Consider the following 18,943-nt stretch of genomic DNA (forward strand, 5'->3'; position numbering starts at 1 on the left):
GCTGCCATTCGAACCTCCTGACTCGGTTTCACAGCCTCTGAACTTGACAGAGCCCCGGAGTTGCCGTCTCCTCAGCTTGGAAGCGGCGGACGCCAAGTGCACTATCAAAGCAGAAAGCGAGGGAGAGAGAAGAGAACAAATGAACTTACTTTGCCCTTCAAATTTCCGTATGATTGTCCCCAAAAATGTGTTTTGTGGTGCCACATGCCCCCTGCGAACAGGCATGTTGACCCCGGTCTTCCGAGGAGCGCTCCCCGCGAGCTCCGGAGTTCTCCCGGGATCTCTCCTCGGCTAGAGCCCAGGCCAGCGCGCGAGCCGCTCTTTGTGGCAGAGCATCCTCTTTTGAAACCAGAAATCTCTTCCCATTAGCACCACTTCTAGACACCCGCTTTCCCCACCGGAGTCCAATCCATTCCCCTCACCTTCCGGAGGGGGCCTCGCACCGGACTGCCGCGGCGGAGAGGCTTTGGGGGTGGGGAGCGGGAAGGAGGCGGGGTGAGGGGAGCTGGCGGGGGACGGAAGGAGGGAGGGAGCGGTGGGGGGCGGGGTGCGGTGGGGAGGGGGCGGGGAGTCACAAGGGCAATCGATCTGTTTCTCTTCTCCCAAACAGCGTCGATTTCCCAGCGCAAATGGGCTTAACCTGGCGGTGGCCCAGACCTGTGAGGATGGCTAAGGGGGGGGGGGGGGGGGGGTGCGGCGGCGGGACGGAAGACTTGGGCGGCTTTTGCAGGAAAGGGAGAAAGAATAGGAGGCTGGGGGGTGGGGGGTGGTTGACGTTTCTATCCCCGCCCTCTCCCTCTACACACACACACACACACACACACACACACACACACACACGCACGCACGCGCTGCCTTTATCCCGGGAGCTTGGGCGCCGCCACAGCTCGGATTACTCAAGCGTGCTTTAGCGGAAGCCAGCCAAGAAATCTCCAAAACTCAGTGACAAACAGCTACTCTGGGAAGGTGATCTCCATGGCCACCAGCTCCAGGGCCCCATTCCTGAGCTCCTCACGCCGCGGTAGCTAAAACACCCTTAGCTGCAAAGAAAAGACAGGTGGGAAAACGGTCCCTCAGTGAAGACTATTTCTAAGCCCTGGTGGCTCAGGAGGTTGAAGATTGAGGATGAACCACTGAAGGCTGCAGGTTGCGCCTCGGGGCGCAGCTCGGAAGCCTGGGCTCAGCGGAGGTGGGTGCTGAAGCCTGGCCTCAATTGGCACTATGTCCCAGCCCGGCGCTGAGCCGCGCCTCCCAAAGACCGGAGGCTGCTGGCGCCGCGCTGAGCATGCCCGGTTTCACTGCTTGAACCCCTGAGGAGTTGCAAGGTTGGGGGTGATAAGGTCTGCGAGAAAGATAAGAAGGCCAAAGACTGTGTAAGCAACTGGTACAAAACAAGGAAGGAGTTTGAAATGGGCGAGGCTGGGCAAGAGGGGGCAGGAACAAAAGGTGGGTGGGGCTAAGAGTTACCAGCCTTGGTGTGACCTCCCATGCCACTCATCTCCTGAACACACTAGGGACACCATTCTGCTTTCTTCTACCATTTCTAAGAAATCACCTCGTATATGATAGGAAAGGGTTCAAGGGAGAGAATAGTCCTCTCTGCTCTTGCTTCTCAGAGCCTGCCAACACGGCAATCTCATGGTATACATACACTTCTGCCCAAATAGTCCTCCTGGAGACTTACGAAATCATATGTGACAAGCCATGCCAGGGGAGGGTGTTTTCTAAGTTGTTTCTCTAGTTTTTCATGCTTCTTTCCCTTCATTTATGTCATCTCCTCCCTTAACCAAGTAGTCAGCCCTTTCCACGCCCCTTTCTCTAAATGGAATTTGCCACCACTACAACCTACAGAACAAGAAGACAGACAAATCTCTTATTTCTGCTGGCGATAAGGGTCCTATCAAAACATCTACTTACATGATGGAGTTTTGGGTGTTCTCGCAGCCCATTAACCTGCTTTGCCTGTGCCTTGAGTAACTCGGGTTCATAATTTTTCAGTTACAACCTCGAAGTCTGAAGTGAAAAAAATGAGAATGGAACTGCAAAGGGCTAAGAAGAAGTGAGTCATGTGGATTGTAATAAATAACGAGGAAATAAACATAACTTTTATTTATGCTCCAGAAAACTCAAGCCAAGGGGAAAAAAGGAAAAAGAAAAAAACAAGAACCTAAGCAATTCTCAATCTTTCCTATCAGAAAAACGAAAATAAATCAGGAACATTGCCTGGGAATGTTGAATTTTCCGGTTAGATTTACTTAAAAAGAAGAAATCTATGACAACCCTTAGGCTCTTATGGTAGCTTCAGCTTTCCTGAATCCATGAAGTTCCCTCTCTCGGAATATAAAAAGGCACGCTCCTCCAATGTACGGCTTTATTTTCTCCCCGTTTTCAGTAAAAGTAGATCTTTCTGTTTGCTGACTGCAGCTGGGCTTGTGAAACAAGAGTTCGTCCCCCAGGTACTAAACGTGTGGAGCTATCCATGGTGCTGACTCTGACTATGCCGTTAGCAACTGCTCTCTGTCTACATCCAGCCACAGACAATAGAACTGCAAACTCAGGCAAGTGTCCCTGATATGTTCACATAGACTACTTGTCTTCACTGGATGTCCGAAGAAACACAGAACTCTACTTGCATCCCATTTCTAAAATACCTTCTTTTTCTACTTAGCTTCTCAGCTGAACCCAAGCTCAAATGTATTCCTCCCAAAATGCATCAAGGACTCCAGAAAAAAATGAACAAACCACACATTGTGTGCATTGTAATTAAGGTTTCATGTACACTATAAAGGCATAATAACACAACACTAAGCTATGGAAAGGTTGTATGGCAAAATTTTGTGTTCAACTCACATGTAAATTCAGTGAATGAATATTGCTTTAAAGAGAAACGGGCATTTCCAAATGCACACATTGGAAACACAGTTATCTGTCCTATGACAAGATGCATTGGCATGCAGAAGGTAACAGTGCATAATGTCTCTAGTTATGAGTCTGATACAAACTTTCACAGATTATTGAGTCTGGAAACCCTTGAAATTCCACCTTAAGGGAGGGAAAGTGGCTTCTTCAAGAGGAAAAGCGACTTTTTGTTCCCCAAAGTATTCTTTCTTTCCCTACCACCTTCAGTGTGGTCTCTGTTCATTGGTTCTGGGTAATTACACAATATAATGGTTAAAGATCCATTGTCTGTGTTCATATGAGCAATCACTGTGGGCTTCACATTTTTTCCAAGTTCATTTAGCTCTAAGATTAGTTCTATTAAGGATTCAGTGTAAGATCATAGGACATTCTATAACCTATATATCGTAATTGATTGATCTGAGCAGAAGATTAAAGGCATCCTGTTTCTAAATTACCCCAGTAATCGTGTTCATGCATTATACAGTGGTACAGTGGAGACAAGTACATCAATCCATATTCAGCCAATAATAGAATCAAACGAGAAGATGGCAATCATGGCTGCTTGCTGGCTGGAAAATCACCCCTCCCTTCAGTCCCCTTCTATAAAAATGAACTTTAGATTTTGTGTTGAAGCCAGGTTTCATAAGTTTTTAGCAATTTGGGACTTTTTTTTGGAAGTCCCAATACTGAACAAAGCACATAAGTTCCACTGCTGAAATCCTATCAAGTGTACAGATTAACACTGAACAGAGGACACTTATGGGTGAGGATAGAGAATAGATTCAGATGTATTCTTAAAATTACTTGTCTCTGTTACTTTAAAATTAAGTAGTTTAGGATTTACAGTATGTTAAAACTTTTTAACAATGCCTACCACATAGTAAGTACTCCATAAATTTCATACACACAAAATTATGTTTTGCAAGTATGCAAGCCCACAGAATTAATGGAGCCCTGCTTAAGAATCCTACGTTAGAAATTATTTAAGTATCGTACATTAATGCTTGAATCTTTAAGGAAATAGTATCAACCATTATGGGATATTTAAGTGACATTCTTATACTGACAGAGAATGAAAACTTTTTGGATCAAATAAACAATATAATTTGTTTCATATTTTTCAATAGCATAGAATAGAAATCAATGAAATTAATGTGAAGTTTCATCAATTTGGCAAAAATAGTCTAATGATCTAATGACCACAATGCAGCATTACAAATGCTGTTTTAATGTGGCCTTCTATGGTAATCCTGGGTATTATCGTAGTAACTGGGTCACATTAAACCTAAGAAACATCTGACTTCACAATTACAAGTTAGGCAAATTTTGGCCTGTATTATCATATGTAGCTCTACAATATCTTAAGAGGCAGAAATGTTGAGGGCATCCATTAAAATAACAATATTTCTCTGCAGCATGGATTAGTGAAAAAGGCAGGAAAAAAACTGGGCTCTAACCTTAAATTGCCATTTACAGCAGAAACCAATAAAAATAGTTAAGCCCTCTTGTTCAGAGCTTCATTTCTAAAATCAGTATAATCCCAATTTTCAGTTTTGTGTAAAGAATAACCAGGAAACAGATATAAAATGCTTAGTATAAACTCTGACAGGTAGTGAACATTTAAATAACAGCTGTTCTACAATCTAAAATTAGTAAACTAACAATATTAACATTAACATATAGGACTTAACTAATTTATATTAAGGCCATGCTAGTTGTGCGTGGTGGGGTGAGGGGCATGAAAAGTAAGAATGGGTAGGTGAACTGTACTCATACTCATTAGTCTAAGTGATTGGGACTGATATCAATGACTGTTCCTAACATATTAAAGTAACATATTTCGTTACAAACTTGAATATTCCTTCAGAAAATTTAGATGCTTTTCTGATAATGTGTTTTATATATTAGTTTTAATCCAAATGGCTATTGTTCATTTCACCTGAGATACTTTTGTGATAACATACTCCACATTATAGTTTTTATCCAAATGGCTAATATTTGGCTTATCTCATTGATTACATGTAAGTCTTACTGTATGTTTAGACGCCTCCTCTGTGAGGAATAAGGTGTTGGTAGACACTTCCCTAAAACATGACACCTATTTCTGCAAAAGAGAATATTTTCATATGTGTAGTGTTAATACATTCGTCAATAACTGACATTTAAAATAGCTAGTGACCAAACTGAGCTCTTACAATTTATGAAAAAATAAACCTAGAAATTTAAGTTTGTTGAAAAAAAAATATATATATACATATATATGTACATATAGAGATTTGACTGGGTACCTGGGTAAGGTGGTTTTAGAGAATAATTTCTTGACACAATTTAATAAATAATTTAGCACATTGGTGTAAAAATGAGCCAGCTGTTACACATTACAGTTTTTTGAAGACTAAGATAGTGTATGAAATTTCTTTTATATCAGTAGATCTTTAAATTGTTTCTTAGTTGACAAATGCACTTGTATCATTACCCAGATTATTTCTTATATTCATTAAGCCTAATTTTAATTGATTCTTGAACTTTGTGGAAATATTTTTTTCCTAGAATTACACTAGGTTGGATTGCTTCTTTTCTGGAAGAAGTTTGCTTTAGTTATTTTTAAAAAGTGTCTCTATATCTGTGGACATATTTATTCTACTACAGAAATTCTATAATATTTTAGCAAATCTGTATACTATGAACCAGCTTTTTCCTAAACTTAAATAGTGTGAAAGCTATCACTTGGGCTTTCACATCTATTCATGATAGAGTAATGGGGTAAGGATTAACTTCTCACTTTTAACAACTATATAATTGCACAAAATATAGAAAACAACAGTGTTCAGACATTGGACAACAAGGAGTGCAGGAGACTGTTCTCCAAAAGAAGAGCCAAAACAAGGTTGAGTTCTGTTATCGCCCTGGCTTACCAGCTAAGAATTTCCAGATCACAATGCATGAAGTGGGAACCCCATCAGAGCCCAATGGATTAAACTGAAGAAACAAAGTTTGGAGTCCAGGGAAATCAAGGCAGCTTGAATTTACAGAGCAGAATCATGGAGAGGAGGAAGTTGCACAGAAAGAGAAGTCCACATATCTGCATAGGTGTCAACTCAAGTTTTTGTCTGCCTACTGATTTTCACAAGTGTGTAAGGAAACTACCCAAGACCAAAGGGAGAAACTAAGGAAAGTACTGCACAGAACAATTACCAAAGCTTATATGGGAATGGGAATAGTTGCTATGCTACCATCTAAAGTGAAAAACCTACCATTGCATGGAACACTGGTCAGTCTTCATAAATTTATTGTGTTTATAAAGGGGTGAAATTAAACCTTAAGGAGAGACTGATCTACTAAGCTCAGAAGCAAGTCTCAAAGGGATTATATTGATATACTAATTATTTCCCAGAATAAAACCGAGATATATTTAAATGACTACAACAAAATCCAATACCACAAGACACAAAATTAACAATGTCCAGCATCCAAGCAAATACTATCAGGCATGTAAAAAAGCAGGAGAGAAATCAATCACTAGACGCAACGCAGAAAGGAAATGGATGATTGAACTGGCATACAGAGACATTGCACAGTTATTGTAAATATACCACCTATGTCCAAAAAGGTAGAGGAAAACAGGAACTTGATGGAAATGGAAGATATAAAAAAGATCCAAATCAAACTGTAGATATGTAAATATAACATCTAAAATTTTTTTAAAAATACACTAGATGAGATTAAAAGCAATTCAACGTTACCAAAAAAAAAAAAAAATCAGTGAAATTGAGGACACAGCAATGGAAACACTCCAAAAATCAAGTGATCTAATGTACATATAACTACATATAATTAGAGTCAGCAGGGGAGAGGAGTCAGGATAAGACAATTATTTCAAAAGTAATGGCTAAATATTACTTAAAATTTTTGAATCCAGAGATACACAAACTTCAATAAAGTCCAACAGAAGAAAAATAAAGAAAACCACACCAAGACACACATTGTAATCAAATTAATAATAACATTTGATACAGATTTTTTTTTACTCTTAGAAACAGTGGTAAGAAAAAATGTATTCCATACAAGGGAGAATTTTCATCAGAATCTATGCTAGTAGATATATAATATAGCAATATTCATCAACTACTTAAAAAAATAACAACAAAATAAACCCCCCAAAAAAGCTGTCAATTTAAGATTCACTATACAGTAAAAGTTTAATAAGTTAAGGCAAAATAGAGACTTTTCAGGCATAGCCAAGAGAATTCATTACCAGCAGACTTGTAGTAAGATTAGTGTTAAAAGAATATCCTCCAGAAGGAGAAATCCTATCAGAAGAAAAATTGCATTGGTACAAAATAATGAACATCACAAGAAATGGTAAAACTGCGGGCAAAATAACTTTCCCCACAATTTTTAAAAACTTTTTTTAAAAAGATAACTGAATGTTTATTTGGGGTGTTTTGTGTTTCCATACAAATTTTAAACTTTTTTGTTCTAGTTCTTTGAAAAATACCATTGGTAATTTGATAGGAATTGCACTGAATCTGTAGATTGTAAATAAGAAATGCTGGAGAAGGAGTGGAGAAAAAGGAACCCTCCTACACTGTTGGTAGGAATGTAGATTGGTCTAGCCACTATGAAGAACAGTATGGAGGTTCCTTAAAAAACTAAAAAGAGAGTTACCATATGATCTTTCAATCCCACTCCTGGGCATGTATCCAGAGAAAACTATAATTCGAAAAGATACATGCACCCCAATGTTCATTGCAGCACTATTTACAATAGCCAACACATGGAAGCAACCTAAATGTGCACTGACAGATGAAAGGATAAAGAAGATACACCATATATATATATGTGTATATATATACACACACACACACAAACACACACACACACACACACACACACACACACACAATGGAATATCACTCAGCCATAAAAAAGAATGGAACAATGCCATTTGCAGCAACTTGGATAGACCTAGAGATTATCATATTAACTGAAGTAAACCAGACAGAGAAAGGCAAATATCATATGATATCGCTTATATGTGGAATCTAAACAAGAAAAAAAAGATACAAATGAACTTATTTACAAAACAGAAATAGACTCACAGACATAGAAAACAAACTTACAGTTACCAAAGGGGGAAGGATGTATTAGGAGTTTGGGATTTACATATACACACTACTATATATAAAATAGATAACCAACAAGGACCTACTGTATAGCACAGGGAACTATACTCAATATTTTATAAAAACCTATAAGGGAAAAGAATCTGAAAAAGAATAGATATATGTATGCATGACTGAATCACTATGCTGTACACCTGAAACTAACACAACACTGCAAATCAACTATACTTCAATAAAAAAAGAAATAAATAAAATAACCCCCCCATCAACCAGGTAATCTTTAAAATAAAGATAATCATAGGATTAACATGAAAAAAAAGATAACTGAATATTTAAAATAAGACCAATAACAATCAATTTTAAGGTTTATAACAATATAGAATTAAATAATATTACAAATAACAAAACAAAGGACAAGGGGGGAAATGAAAACATATTTTTAAAGTTTCTTATAATACTTGTGAGACAGTATATTATTTTAACTTAGATTGTAATAAACTAAAAGTATATATTGCAAACCCTAGAGCAACCAGTATAAAAACAATAAAGATGTATAGCTAATCATTCAAACAAAGATAAAGTAGAATCATAAAAAAAATTCCAAACAAATACAAAAGAAGAGGAGAAAAGGAATCAAGAACAAATAGGACCAAAAAAATAGATATGTAATAGACTTAACCCAGTCATGCCAATAATTATTTAAATGTAACTCATCTAAACATTCCATTTAAAAGGCAGAGTTTGTCAACCTGCCTTTGACAAACTAACTATTGTTGGCTACAACAAATCCACTTTAAATATAAAGATGCAAATAGATGCAAAATCAAAGAATAGCAAAATATAGAGCATACAAACTAGTTTCAAAAGGTGGAATTACTATACAGTAAGTCCCCTACATAGGAACCTTCAAGTTGCCAACTTTCAAAGATGCAAACGTGTGTTCCATCAACGTCAGGTGTGAGTGAAATTTCAGGTTGCCCTCCATCCCCTATTGCTGACAATCATTCAGATCTATCATCTCCCACCTCCTCTCCCTCTTCCGGTCAGTAACTCTTCTTGCCTGTTCACTCGATTGCCAGACCCTGTATGCCACTGTACCTTTCAAGGTACTGTAGTGTAAGATTAAAAATGTTTTCTTTTTTGTGTGTTTGTTTGCTTTTATGTATTATTTGTGTGAAAAGCATTATAAACCTATTACTGTACAGTACTACATAGTTGATTGTGTTAGTTGGGTACCTAGGCTAGCTTCGTTAGACTTAACGAACAAATTGGATGTACAAACACGCTCTCAGAATGGAACTCGTTTGTATGTAGGGGACTTGTTGTATTATCAGACAAAGTGAATTTCAGAACAAGAACTATTACCACAGATAATGAAGGACACTTCATAATGACAGACATTAATTCATTGAGAGAATATAACAATCTTATTCACTTATAACAAGTTTTAACACATATGAATCAATAATGAATAGAAGTGATATATTCATACAATGGATACTAGTAGGCCATAAAAAGAATGAAATACTGATATATATACTACAATGTGAATGAACATTGAAACTATTATGGTGAGTGCAAGAAGCCAGGCACATAAAGCTACTTAGTGTATGATTCCATTTAGGTGACATGTCCAGAATAGACAAGTCGCTAGAGTTATGAATTAGACTTGTGGTTGCCAGGGACTAGTGGAGCGAGGAATGGAGAGTAATCTCCAATGAGTATATGGTTTATTTTTGGAGTGATAAAAATGTTCTAAAATTAGATTTTGATGATTGTTGCACAACTCTGTGAATATAATAAAAAACACTGAATTGTACACCTTAAAAGGATAAATCTTATGGTGTATGAATTATATCTCATTAAAACTGTTATTACAAAATTTTTAATCAAATAAATTGATAGAAGGAAAAGAAGAAATAGACTAGTCTGTTTTTATAGTTAGAAATGTCAACACTCTTCTTATAATAAAAGATAGAAAAAGTATACAAAAATTCAGTAAGGATATAGAAGACTTGAACAAACTTATCAACAAATTTAGCTATTTGACATTTGTTGAACACTCCACCGGAGAGTAAGAGAAATCACACTTGTTTCAAGCACTCAAGGAAAAATCACCGAGATAAATAATCACCAAGATAAGCTCTATAAAGGTAAAAATATTTAAACCATACAAAGTATGTTCTCTGACTAAATGGAGTTAAACTACAGTGCAAAAAGAAAGCTATATAAACAGTCCCCAAATATTTAGAAATTTATAAGTTTACTTCCATACAATTATTGGGTCAATGTGATGGTCAGCTTATGTGTCAACCTGGCTACACTACAGTTCCCAATTATTCAATAAAACACTAATTGAGGGTTGCTGTGGAGGCATTTTATAGACGTAATTAAAGTTTATAATCAGTACTTACTTTAAGTAAGGAAGATTACACTATACAACAAGAGTGAGCCTGATTCAATCAGTTAAAAGGCTCTAAAAGCAGAACTTAGGTTTCCCTAAAGATGACTGAATTCTGCCTGTGGACTGCTGCTTTAGGGCATGCCCAAGAGTTCCAGCTTGCCCTTCCTTGATGGCCTGCCCTACAAATGTAGGAACTGCCTAGCCAGTCACACAATCACTAAGCCAATTATTTTCCCTTGCACTAAATCTGTTTTATATCCATCTATCTATCTATCTATCTATCCATATGTTTATCTGGTGGAACCCACACTGATACAGTCAAGAAGAAATCACAAGTAAATTAGAATAGAATTCAAACTGATTGAAAAAAGAAAAATGACATATCAATCTTTGTGAGATTCAACTAACGCAGAGCTGAAAGGGAAATTTATAGAATTAAATGCTCATTAACCATTATCAAATCAAAAATCTAAGCTTCTCACCTAAGAAATGAAAAAATCAAAACAACAGCTAAAAACTGTACCAAACAAAACCCCTACGAAATGTGCATAAAGGAGGAAAATAAAAAATAAAAGCAGAAATAATAAAACAGAAAATGGAAAACCATAGAGAAAATCAATGAAAATAATAACTGACTCATTGAAAACAGCAATAAAATTGGTAAACTTTTAGCCAGATAGGTTAGGAATAAAGAAAAAGAAACACAAACTACCAATATCATGAATTAAAGAGGAATCAATGCTTCAGATCCTATAGACATTTAATTTTTTAAATTATTAAAAAAACTTTATGCCAACAAATATACCAAATGAGCTGAAATACACACAACCTTGAATGACATAAATTAAGAAAACTCGCTCAAAAAGAAATAGAAAACCTGAATAGCTCCTTAAAACTTTCCTAAAAAAAGTTTATTTCAGTTGGCTTCATTGGTGAATTCTACCAAACATTTAAGGAAGGGATAATAGCAATTCTAAAGAAACTTTTACAGAAAGAAGAGGGAACGTCCCCAGATCATGAAAACAGCAATCAGGTACTGCAACCAGATAAAGAAATTACAAGAAATCTTAGAGAAATATCTCTCATGAACACAGATGGAAACCTTCCCTCACCCAAATTTTAGAGAACTGATTAGAGTTTCTCTTAAGAATTTAAAGTTAAAAAAAAAAAGAATTTAAAGTTGGTTTGATATTTAAAAATCAATCAGTATAATTTACTATATTGACATTAAAAAGAGAAAATGGTGTTCTTAATAGATGTAGAAAATTGACAAGATCAAATATCAACTTGTCATTAAAAAAAAAAAAAAACTCTCATTAAGTTAGAAATACCAGGGAATTTCCTCAACATGACAAAAGGCATCTGTGAAAAGCCTCTTTCAAATATTATACTTAATGGTGACAAACTAAATTATTTTCCCCACTAAGATCAGGAACCAGGGAAAAGTGTTCACTCAGAACTTTTACTCAACATTCCATTGAAGGTTGTGGTCACTGAAGAAAAGGCAGAAAAAATAAATAAAAATCATACAGCCTGCAAAGGAAAAAGTAAAACTATATTCATTCACAGACTAAATGATTGTTTTGTCAGGAAATCCTAAGTAATTTACCAAAAAAGCTTTGTAACTAATCATTGAGTATATCAAGCTTGCAATTTACAGGCAGAGTTTTAAAAATCAGTTGCATTTTTATATGATAGCAATGAATATTTAGAAATTCAAATTAAAATATAACACAACTTAAAATAGCTTAAAGATTACAGAATACATAGGGACATATTTAAAAATTATAAATAAAGCTTATCCACCAAAAACTACTGAACATTACTGAGAGAAATTAAAGAAGACATAAATAAATGCTAAGATATACAATGTTTATAGCCCGAAAGACTTAGAATTGTTAAAATGTTAATTCTCCTTAATCTCTAGATTCAATAAAATCAAAATAAAACTCCCAAAAGAATTTTATGGAAATTAACAAGTCAATTCTAAAATTTATATGAAACTCCCAATGCCTAAAATAGTCAAAACAATTTTAAAAGTGAAGAACTCAGTGGGAGGATTTACATTATCTGATTTCACTATTCACATTATCTGATTTCAGTCATACATTAATGAAGACAGAGTGGCATTGTGTAAAAATAGACACAGATAAATGGAACCAAAGGGAGAATTCAGAAATTGACTCAAACGTATATGACTAATTGGTTTTCACCAAATGGGTCTAGATAATTCAAGGGAGTAAGGATAGTCTTTTCAATAATTGGAAGCCATATGGAAAAAACAAAAAAAATACTTGAACCCTTCCATCACACCTTACACATAAATTAGCTCAAAATAGATCATAGGTCTAACTATAAAAGCTAAATCCATAAAATTTATAGAAGAAAACAGTAAAAAAATCCTAGTGATTTTGGCTTAGGCAAAGATTTCTTAAACAGGACACACACAAAAAAGGCTACATTATAAAAGAAAAAATGATAAATTGGAATTCAACAAAATTATAAACTTTTGTTCTTCTAAAAAATGAAAAGGAAATTCAAAGATTGGGGAAAACTGTAAGGCACATATCCAATAAAGTACCAGTATCCAGAATATATAAAGTCTTCTTAAAAGTCAGTAATGAAAGGACAAAAATCAATTAAAAAATGGGCAATTGTTAGTGAGTAATGAGCAAACACTATAATAAAGAAGATACAAAGATAGCAATAAATACTTGAAAATATGGTCAACAATTTTTTTCTGTGTGTGTGTGGTACGCGGGCCTCTCACTGCCGTGGCCTCTCCCGTTGCGGAGCACAGGCTCCGGACGTGCAGGCTCAGTGGCCATGGCTCAGGGGCCCAGCCGCTCCGCGGCACGTGGGATCCTCCCAGACTGGGGCAAGAAGCCCCGTCCCCTGCATCGGCAGGCAGACTCTCAACCACTGCGCCACCAGGGAAGCCCATGGTCAACATTTTTAATCATTAACAAAACATAGATCAAAACCCAAAACTACTACTACTTCACCCCCAATAAAATGGCTAAAATTTAAAAAGAAATGTTTGACAATACCAAGTATTGATGAGGATGTTGAACAGCTGAAATTCTCTTTGATGGTAGCAATAAAACATGGTATAACCACTACTGAAATGTTTCTTACAAGTTATAAAGTTTCTTATAAAGACTTTCCTATAAAATTAAGCATATATACATTTTATCATGTGACCGAACGTAAGTCCAAACAAGGTCTTGCATGTAAATATTTACAAGCAGCTTTATTCATAACAGACCCAAATTGGAAATTACCCAAATGTCCAATAACTAGTGAATGGATAAAAGAATTGTGGTTGTGGTTTCTTCACACAACTGAACTCAGGAAAAAATGTAATACTCTATACTGATACACTAAACAATATGTATGCATTTCTAAAGCATTATGCTAAATGAAAGAAGCCAGTCACAAAAGCATACAAACTGTGTGATTCCATTTAAATAAAATTCCTCTAAAAAGGCAAGACTATACTAATAGAAATAGGTGAGTGGTTGTCAAAAGCTAGAAGTGAAGAGGAGGATTGAATGCAGAGGGACCAGAGGAAAATTTGGGGGATGATGGAAGTGTTTTATGTCAGGAATGTGGTGGTTATAATTATTCAGTTGCGGAAATTAAAATGAAAATAGGAGACTCAAACTTTACAACCCTCAAAATATTATCTTATAAATAAAAGAGTATATCTTAACCATACCTCATACAGAATGTAGTGGATAGACCCAATTATTTGTTGAATGAACGAGTAGTCTGAAGATCATTGTGCAATAAATTTGGTAAAAAATTAAGTGTGTATTTGATGCATTGTTACTGATGAGTCATTCATTCATCTACTGAGAAGAAAACCCTAAATTCCCATTGAAAGGAAATTATGATATGTGTAATAGTTATAGACTATTTTTCAATTTATTTATTTATTTATTTATATTTTTGGCTGCATTGGGTCTTCTTTGCTGTGCACGGGCTTTCTCTAGTTGCAGTGAGCGGGGGCTACTCTTCGTTGTGGCGCACGGGCTTCTCATTGTGGTGGCTTCTCTTGTTACAGAGCATGGGCTTCAGTAGTTGTGGCTCACGGGCTCTAGAGCACAGGCTCAGTAGTTGTGGCGCACGGGCTTAGCTGCTCTGCCACATGTGGGATCTTCCCAGAGCAGGGCTCGAACCCGTGTCCCCTGCATTGGCAGGTGGATTCTTAACCACTGTGCCACCAGGGAAGTCCCAGTTATAGACTATTAATTAACCATTAAGCCAACATATATTCTCTTTATTAAAGCCAACATATATCCTTACACAGATCACATTGTTACCATTCATTAATGCATTAGATTAAATTATCATAATATAATAAAATGGTATATTTAGTTTATTTTCCTTCATTCTATTTCTTGGCTCCAAATTTTAAGATTTCAGACTTTTATCACTTTATTTCTAGATCATAAAGTAATCTCCTAAATTGTTTCCTTGCTCTCAGACTATTATAATTTCAAACCATTCTACTAATTAATATCACATTCATATTCTTTGAAACATCGAATTTTTATTGTGCCCATACTACAGGTTTTAATAGCCTTATATTACTTCTTGGATAAAAAAATCTAAGTTCTATTTACTATGTAAAGTTCTCTACAATTGTACACTTTTATCTATCTATCCTCATCTTCTACCATAGCCCTATAGATTCACTATCATTTCTAGTCCAATGACAAACATCCTCCCTTGCATCTAGTGTTTAATGTTTCCTTCACTATCTCCACCTAATTTCTCTACAGGTTACTCAACTCCCACCATAGTTATAATTCCCTGACCACTTGAATCATTGTTTTACTCTTCTTTTCTGATGCCCAAGATGTATTTACCCCTTGCTACCCATTGGGGCACTTTCTTTGCATTGTTATATAATATTTTGAAACTCAATTCTTATAACTTATGAGGTAAATACTCTTACTTTCACCATTTTACAGTTGAGAAAACTAAATTTCAAAGACATTAAGAAACATACCAAGATCACATAGGTAGCAAGTAGCAGAGCTATGATAATGCCCATGAAGATATGGATCTTTTTAATGTGTTAGCTTCAGCAACTCCTGACACAACATTAGCCTCAAATAAGAATTCAATAAATATATTTGAATTGATTGAGTAGGGTTATTAAATTTGTCTTTATTCTGAAGGAGGGATTTCAGTTTGCATCTAACTGGTTTTATAGCATGTTCGAGTACCTCTGGAAGAAAGATGGAGCTGTCCTACAAAAGCTTATTTGTGAGAGGGATTGAGGAGCCTCTTGGGAAAACATTCAACCTAAGTGAAAAAGCATGAATAGTTGATCTAGTAATAGCAACCAACGTCAAGAGAATGCATCAGCATTTCTGGCTACTATAATATAGGAAGGACAAGAAATAGAACTTTGTAATAAAGCAATTTAGAACTTTTTTTTTCTATCTGAAACCCTTACTGATAGAAGTAGCCTGTGTTTCCAGTTCTTAGAATATTTGTGTCAGTATCCAGAAATTTTAAAATCTACTTTTTTGAGATATAATTCATGGAAAATAAAATGCACCATTCTGAACTCTGCATGGAATTCTGAGGGGTTTTTTTTAAGTTTCATTTTGAGATCATTGTATATGCAGACTCACATATGGTTATAAGAAACAAAACAGAGTGATCCCATATACCTTCACCCAGTTGCTCCCAATGGTATCATATTACCTAACTATAGCACAATGTGTGGTCTGTAGAGAGTGCAGAATGGAGCAGGTACCTCTTGCCACGTTAGGGATCCCCAAGACCACCTTCAGGCTTAATGATTGACTAGAAGGACTCAGGATTCAAAGAAGTTGTTATACTCATTGTTATAGTTTATTACAGTGAAAGGATACAGATGAAAATTAGCAAAGGGAAAAGGTACATGGGGTGAAATCCAGAAGAACCAGGTGCAAGATCCCAGGTGTCCCCTCCCAGTGGAAAACCCATGTGAGGACATGTGAAGTGCTGCCAACCAGACAAGTTCACCCAAGACTTGGTATCCAAGGTTTTTATTGAAGATTTGTCACACAGGCATGCAGTGCTCATGCAGCTGACCTCAGCTACTCAGTCTCCAGTCCACCACCACCACAGATGTCAAACCACAGCATGGCCCAAGCCCTCAAGCATACAAGCACAATTCTTATCAGGCAGGATATTTCAAGAACTCAGAGGTCAACTTCCAAGGAGTCTAACCAAGGGCAAGTCCTGAAGACAGGCCATTCTTAGGAATGTGCAGGATTGGAGAAGCCCAGGTGGGCTGTCTTTGGTGCTTGACTAACCCAAGGTCTCTTCAGAATGAACTTATGATAATATAACGGGCTACTGAAAGAAAGAACTGAGATCTGAAGAGAGGGCAATTCCTAACTGTGATAACGACTAACACAGTGTATCATAGCAGGGATGGGATGCTTACTGGCTACACCAGATATCTTCAAGTGGTCTCTGAAAGTAGAGATGGATGACAGAAATGGAGCATCGTGCACAAGCCTCATTGTTCCAACCCATACCACTTTTTCCATAGTTTTTTATATTATTTTACTAATAAGCTTTAAATTTTTCGTTCCTCCTTGTGGACACACATTCATCACCTTGAAGACCATGTGCTATTTATTTCAGGATTCCTAATATTTGGCATATCATCTGGCACATAGTAAGTACCCAATGTATGTTTGTCATAAGAGAGAAAAAAGGAAAGCATATAGTATAAATGGATGAATGGATGGATGGATGGAAGGGAGGCAGGACGCATGAAAGGAAGGAAAAGAAGTAAGCAGGATCAATGGTTGGAACTGAGTCAGGACAGATAGGAAAGACAGGAGGAAATGAGGATAGGAAGGAGAGAATATTAAAAGGTTAACAGGAAGACAGAAAGAGAAGGAAGGGATAGGGGAAGCAAGGAAAGGATAAAGAAACAGATGAAGGAAGAGAAGTAGGTTATATACAAGGAAAGAGAAAGAAAAATTGAAGGAAGGGTAAAAGGAAGGAAGCAGGGGTGGAAGGAAATTTAAAAAAAAGAAAGAAAAGAAGAATGAAGGAATTAAGGTAATCATGAGCCCACCATATCCTTCTGGAAGATGGCCATCCCTGTTACTACACAATCCAACAACCATTTAAAACAGCACCTCCAAAACCCCACACCAACTGTTTCACCCCAATAACATGAAAGAACAGTCTTATTTCCTAAGTATCAATAAGATTCTATTTCTAAACAAATATAGACGTGTTTCATTCAGGTTGACATACAATTGTACCATATGCTTGGTATTATAAAGGTACCTAGAAATAATTTACTGCAAACCTGACATCCGTTTTAATGACATTATAAGGAAGAATAAGCATGTGCATACAATAAAGTAAACTAATTATTGGCAATATAAAATCCATCCCACCTTGAAACTGCTAAATGGAAATATATATTTGCAATTAATAGCTGTGCTTGAGTATAAATCAAAGATAATCATAGTTGCAAGTGGCTGTTACTATAGTAGTAAAATCTAGGGTTTATACAAACAACTTCATGTACATTCATGTTTGGTCTGAGTCCCCTTTTCCTCTTCAACCTTCTCTACACTGACTCTGAAGGGAACTTCCTGCCCATGGAATGAGGCAGGTGAGGGAACAAGGACTGTCATCCCTCTCAGCTCACTTTTACCCCTAAGAAAACTGAGATGGAGAGATCTGCTTTAGGTCACAAAATGAGTTCAGCTCAGTTCATTTCCCAGCTTTGTAACTAATATGTGAATCTCATGCCCTTACTAACTGCTAAAACAGCCTCCCTCTTCCAAATCTGTTAAATTTCTAAATTTGATAACTAATTTGAATGTTTCTTTTTAACCAACACCGCATATCCAAGCCATACTGCACATTCATGCACAGTTTAGTAAGGTTTTACAGAACTTTGGATCTGGAAATTCTCTGAGATGCTTTTACCCAATGTGAACATATTTAATCTTTTCAAAGACAAATTTTCATTTCTCTTTCTCTAAGTTGTCCTAAATGAATATTCTGTCTCTTTTTGAGCAAAATATAATTATGAAACTTATGACACTAATATTTTATTTCAAGCCTTCTACATTAAGTTCTTTTGCTGAATACTGTTAATGCATTATATACAGGGAGTTAATCTAAACAGCAAAACTGGCGTTCCATTGAATTAGTCATGACCATTGTTAGCCCTGGATAAAATTAAGCATTGGAAATAATTCTCATCCACTACTTACATTCTTCCTAGTGTATTTTTAAAGATTTACTTTCTTACCATTTTTTAATCTGAATTATTATTTCATAGCATAATACAACATAGTAGCAAATAATACTGGATCATTTTCTCTGGCAGATCACTTTTCACTGTCGTTTCTCATTATGCTATCAACCATAATCTAAAGAATACATTCAGGTCAGGAAATCCCTGCTTCAATTCTTCTTACTTTTGTTTCATGATATTTTGTCATGTACCATTGTGGAGCAA

General features: G+C 36.3%; 1 protein-coding gene across 1 annotated transcript in view; it reads right to left on the reverse strand.

Annotated features, from left to right (window-relative positions):
- KCNH7 (potassium voltage-gated channel subfamily H member 7) overlaps window positions 1–422 on the reverse strand; it is a 453,303-nt gene extending 452,881 nt beyond the window's left edge. The window contains exon 1 of the mRNA XM_079924588.1: window positions 150–422. Coding sequence (XP_079780714.1) covers window positions 150–225 — 76 coding nt within the window. The 5' untranslated portion in view covers window positions 226–422. The remainder of the gene's footprint in view (window positions 1–149) is intronic.
- Between the last annotated feature and the right edge of the window lie 18,521 nt (window positions 423–18,943).

Source organism: Stenella coeruleoalba (genome assembly GCF_951394435.1).
Source record: "Stenella coeruleoalba genome assembly, chromosome: 6".
In the NCBI taxonomy this organism is placed as follows: domain Eukaryota; kingdom Metazoa; phylum Chordata; class Mammalia; order Artiodactyla; family Delphinidae; genus Stenella; species Stenella coeruleoalba.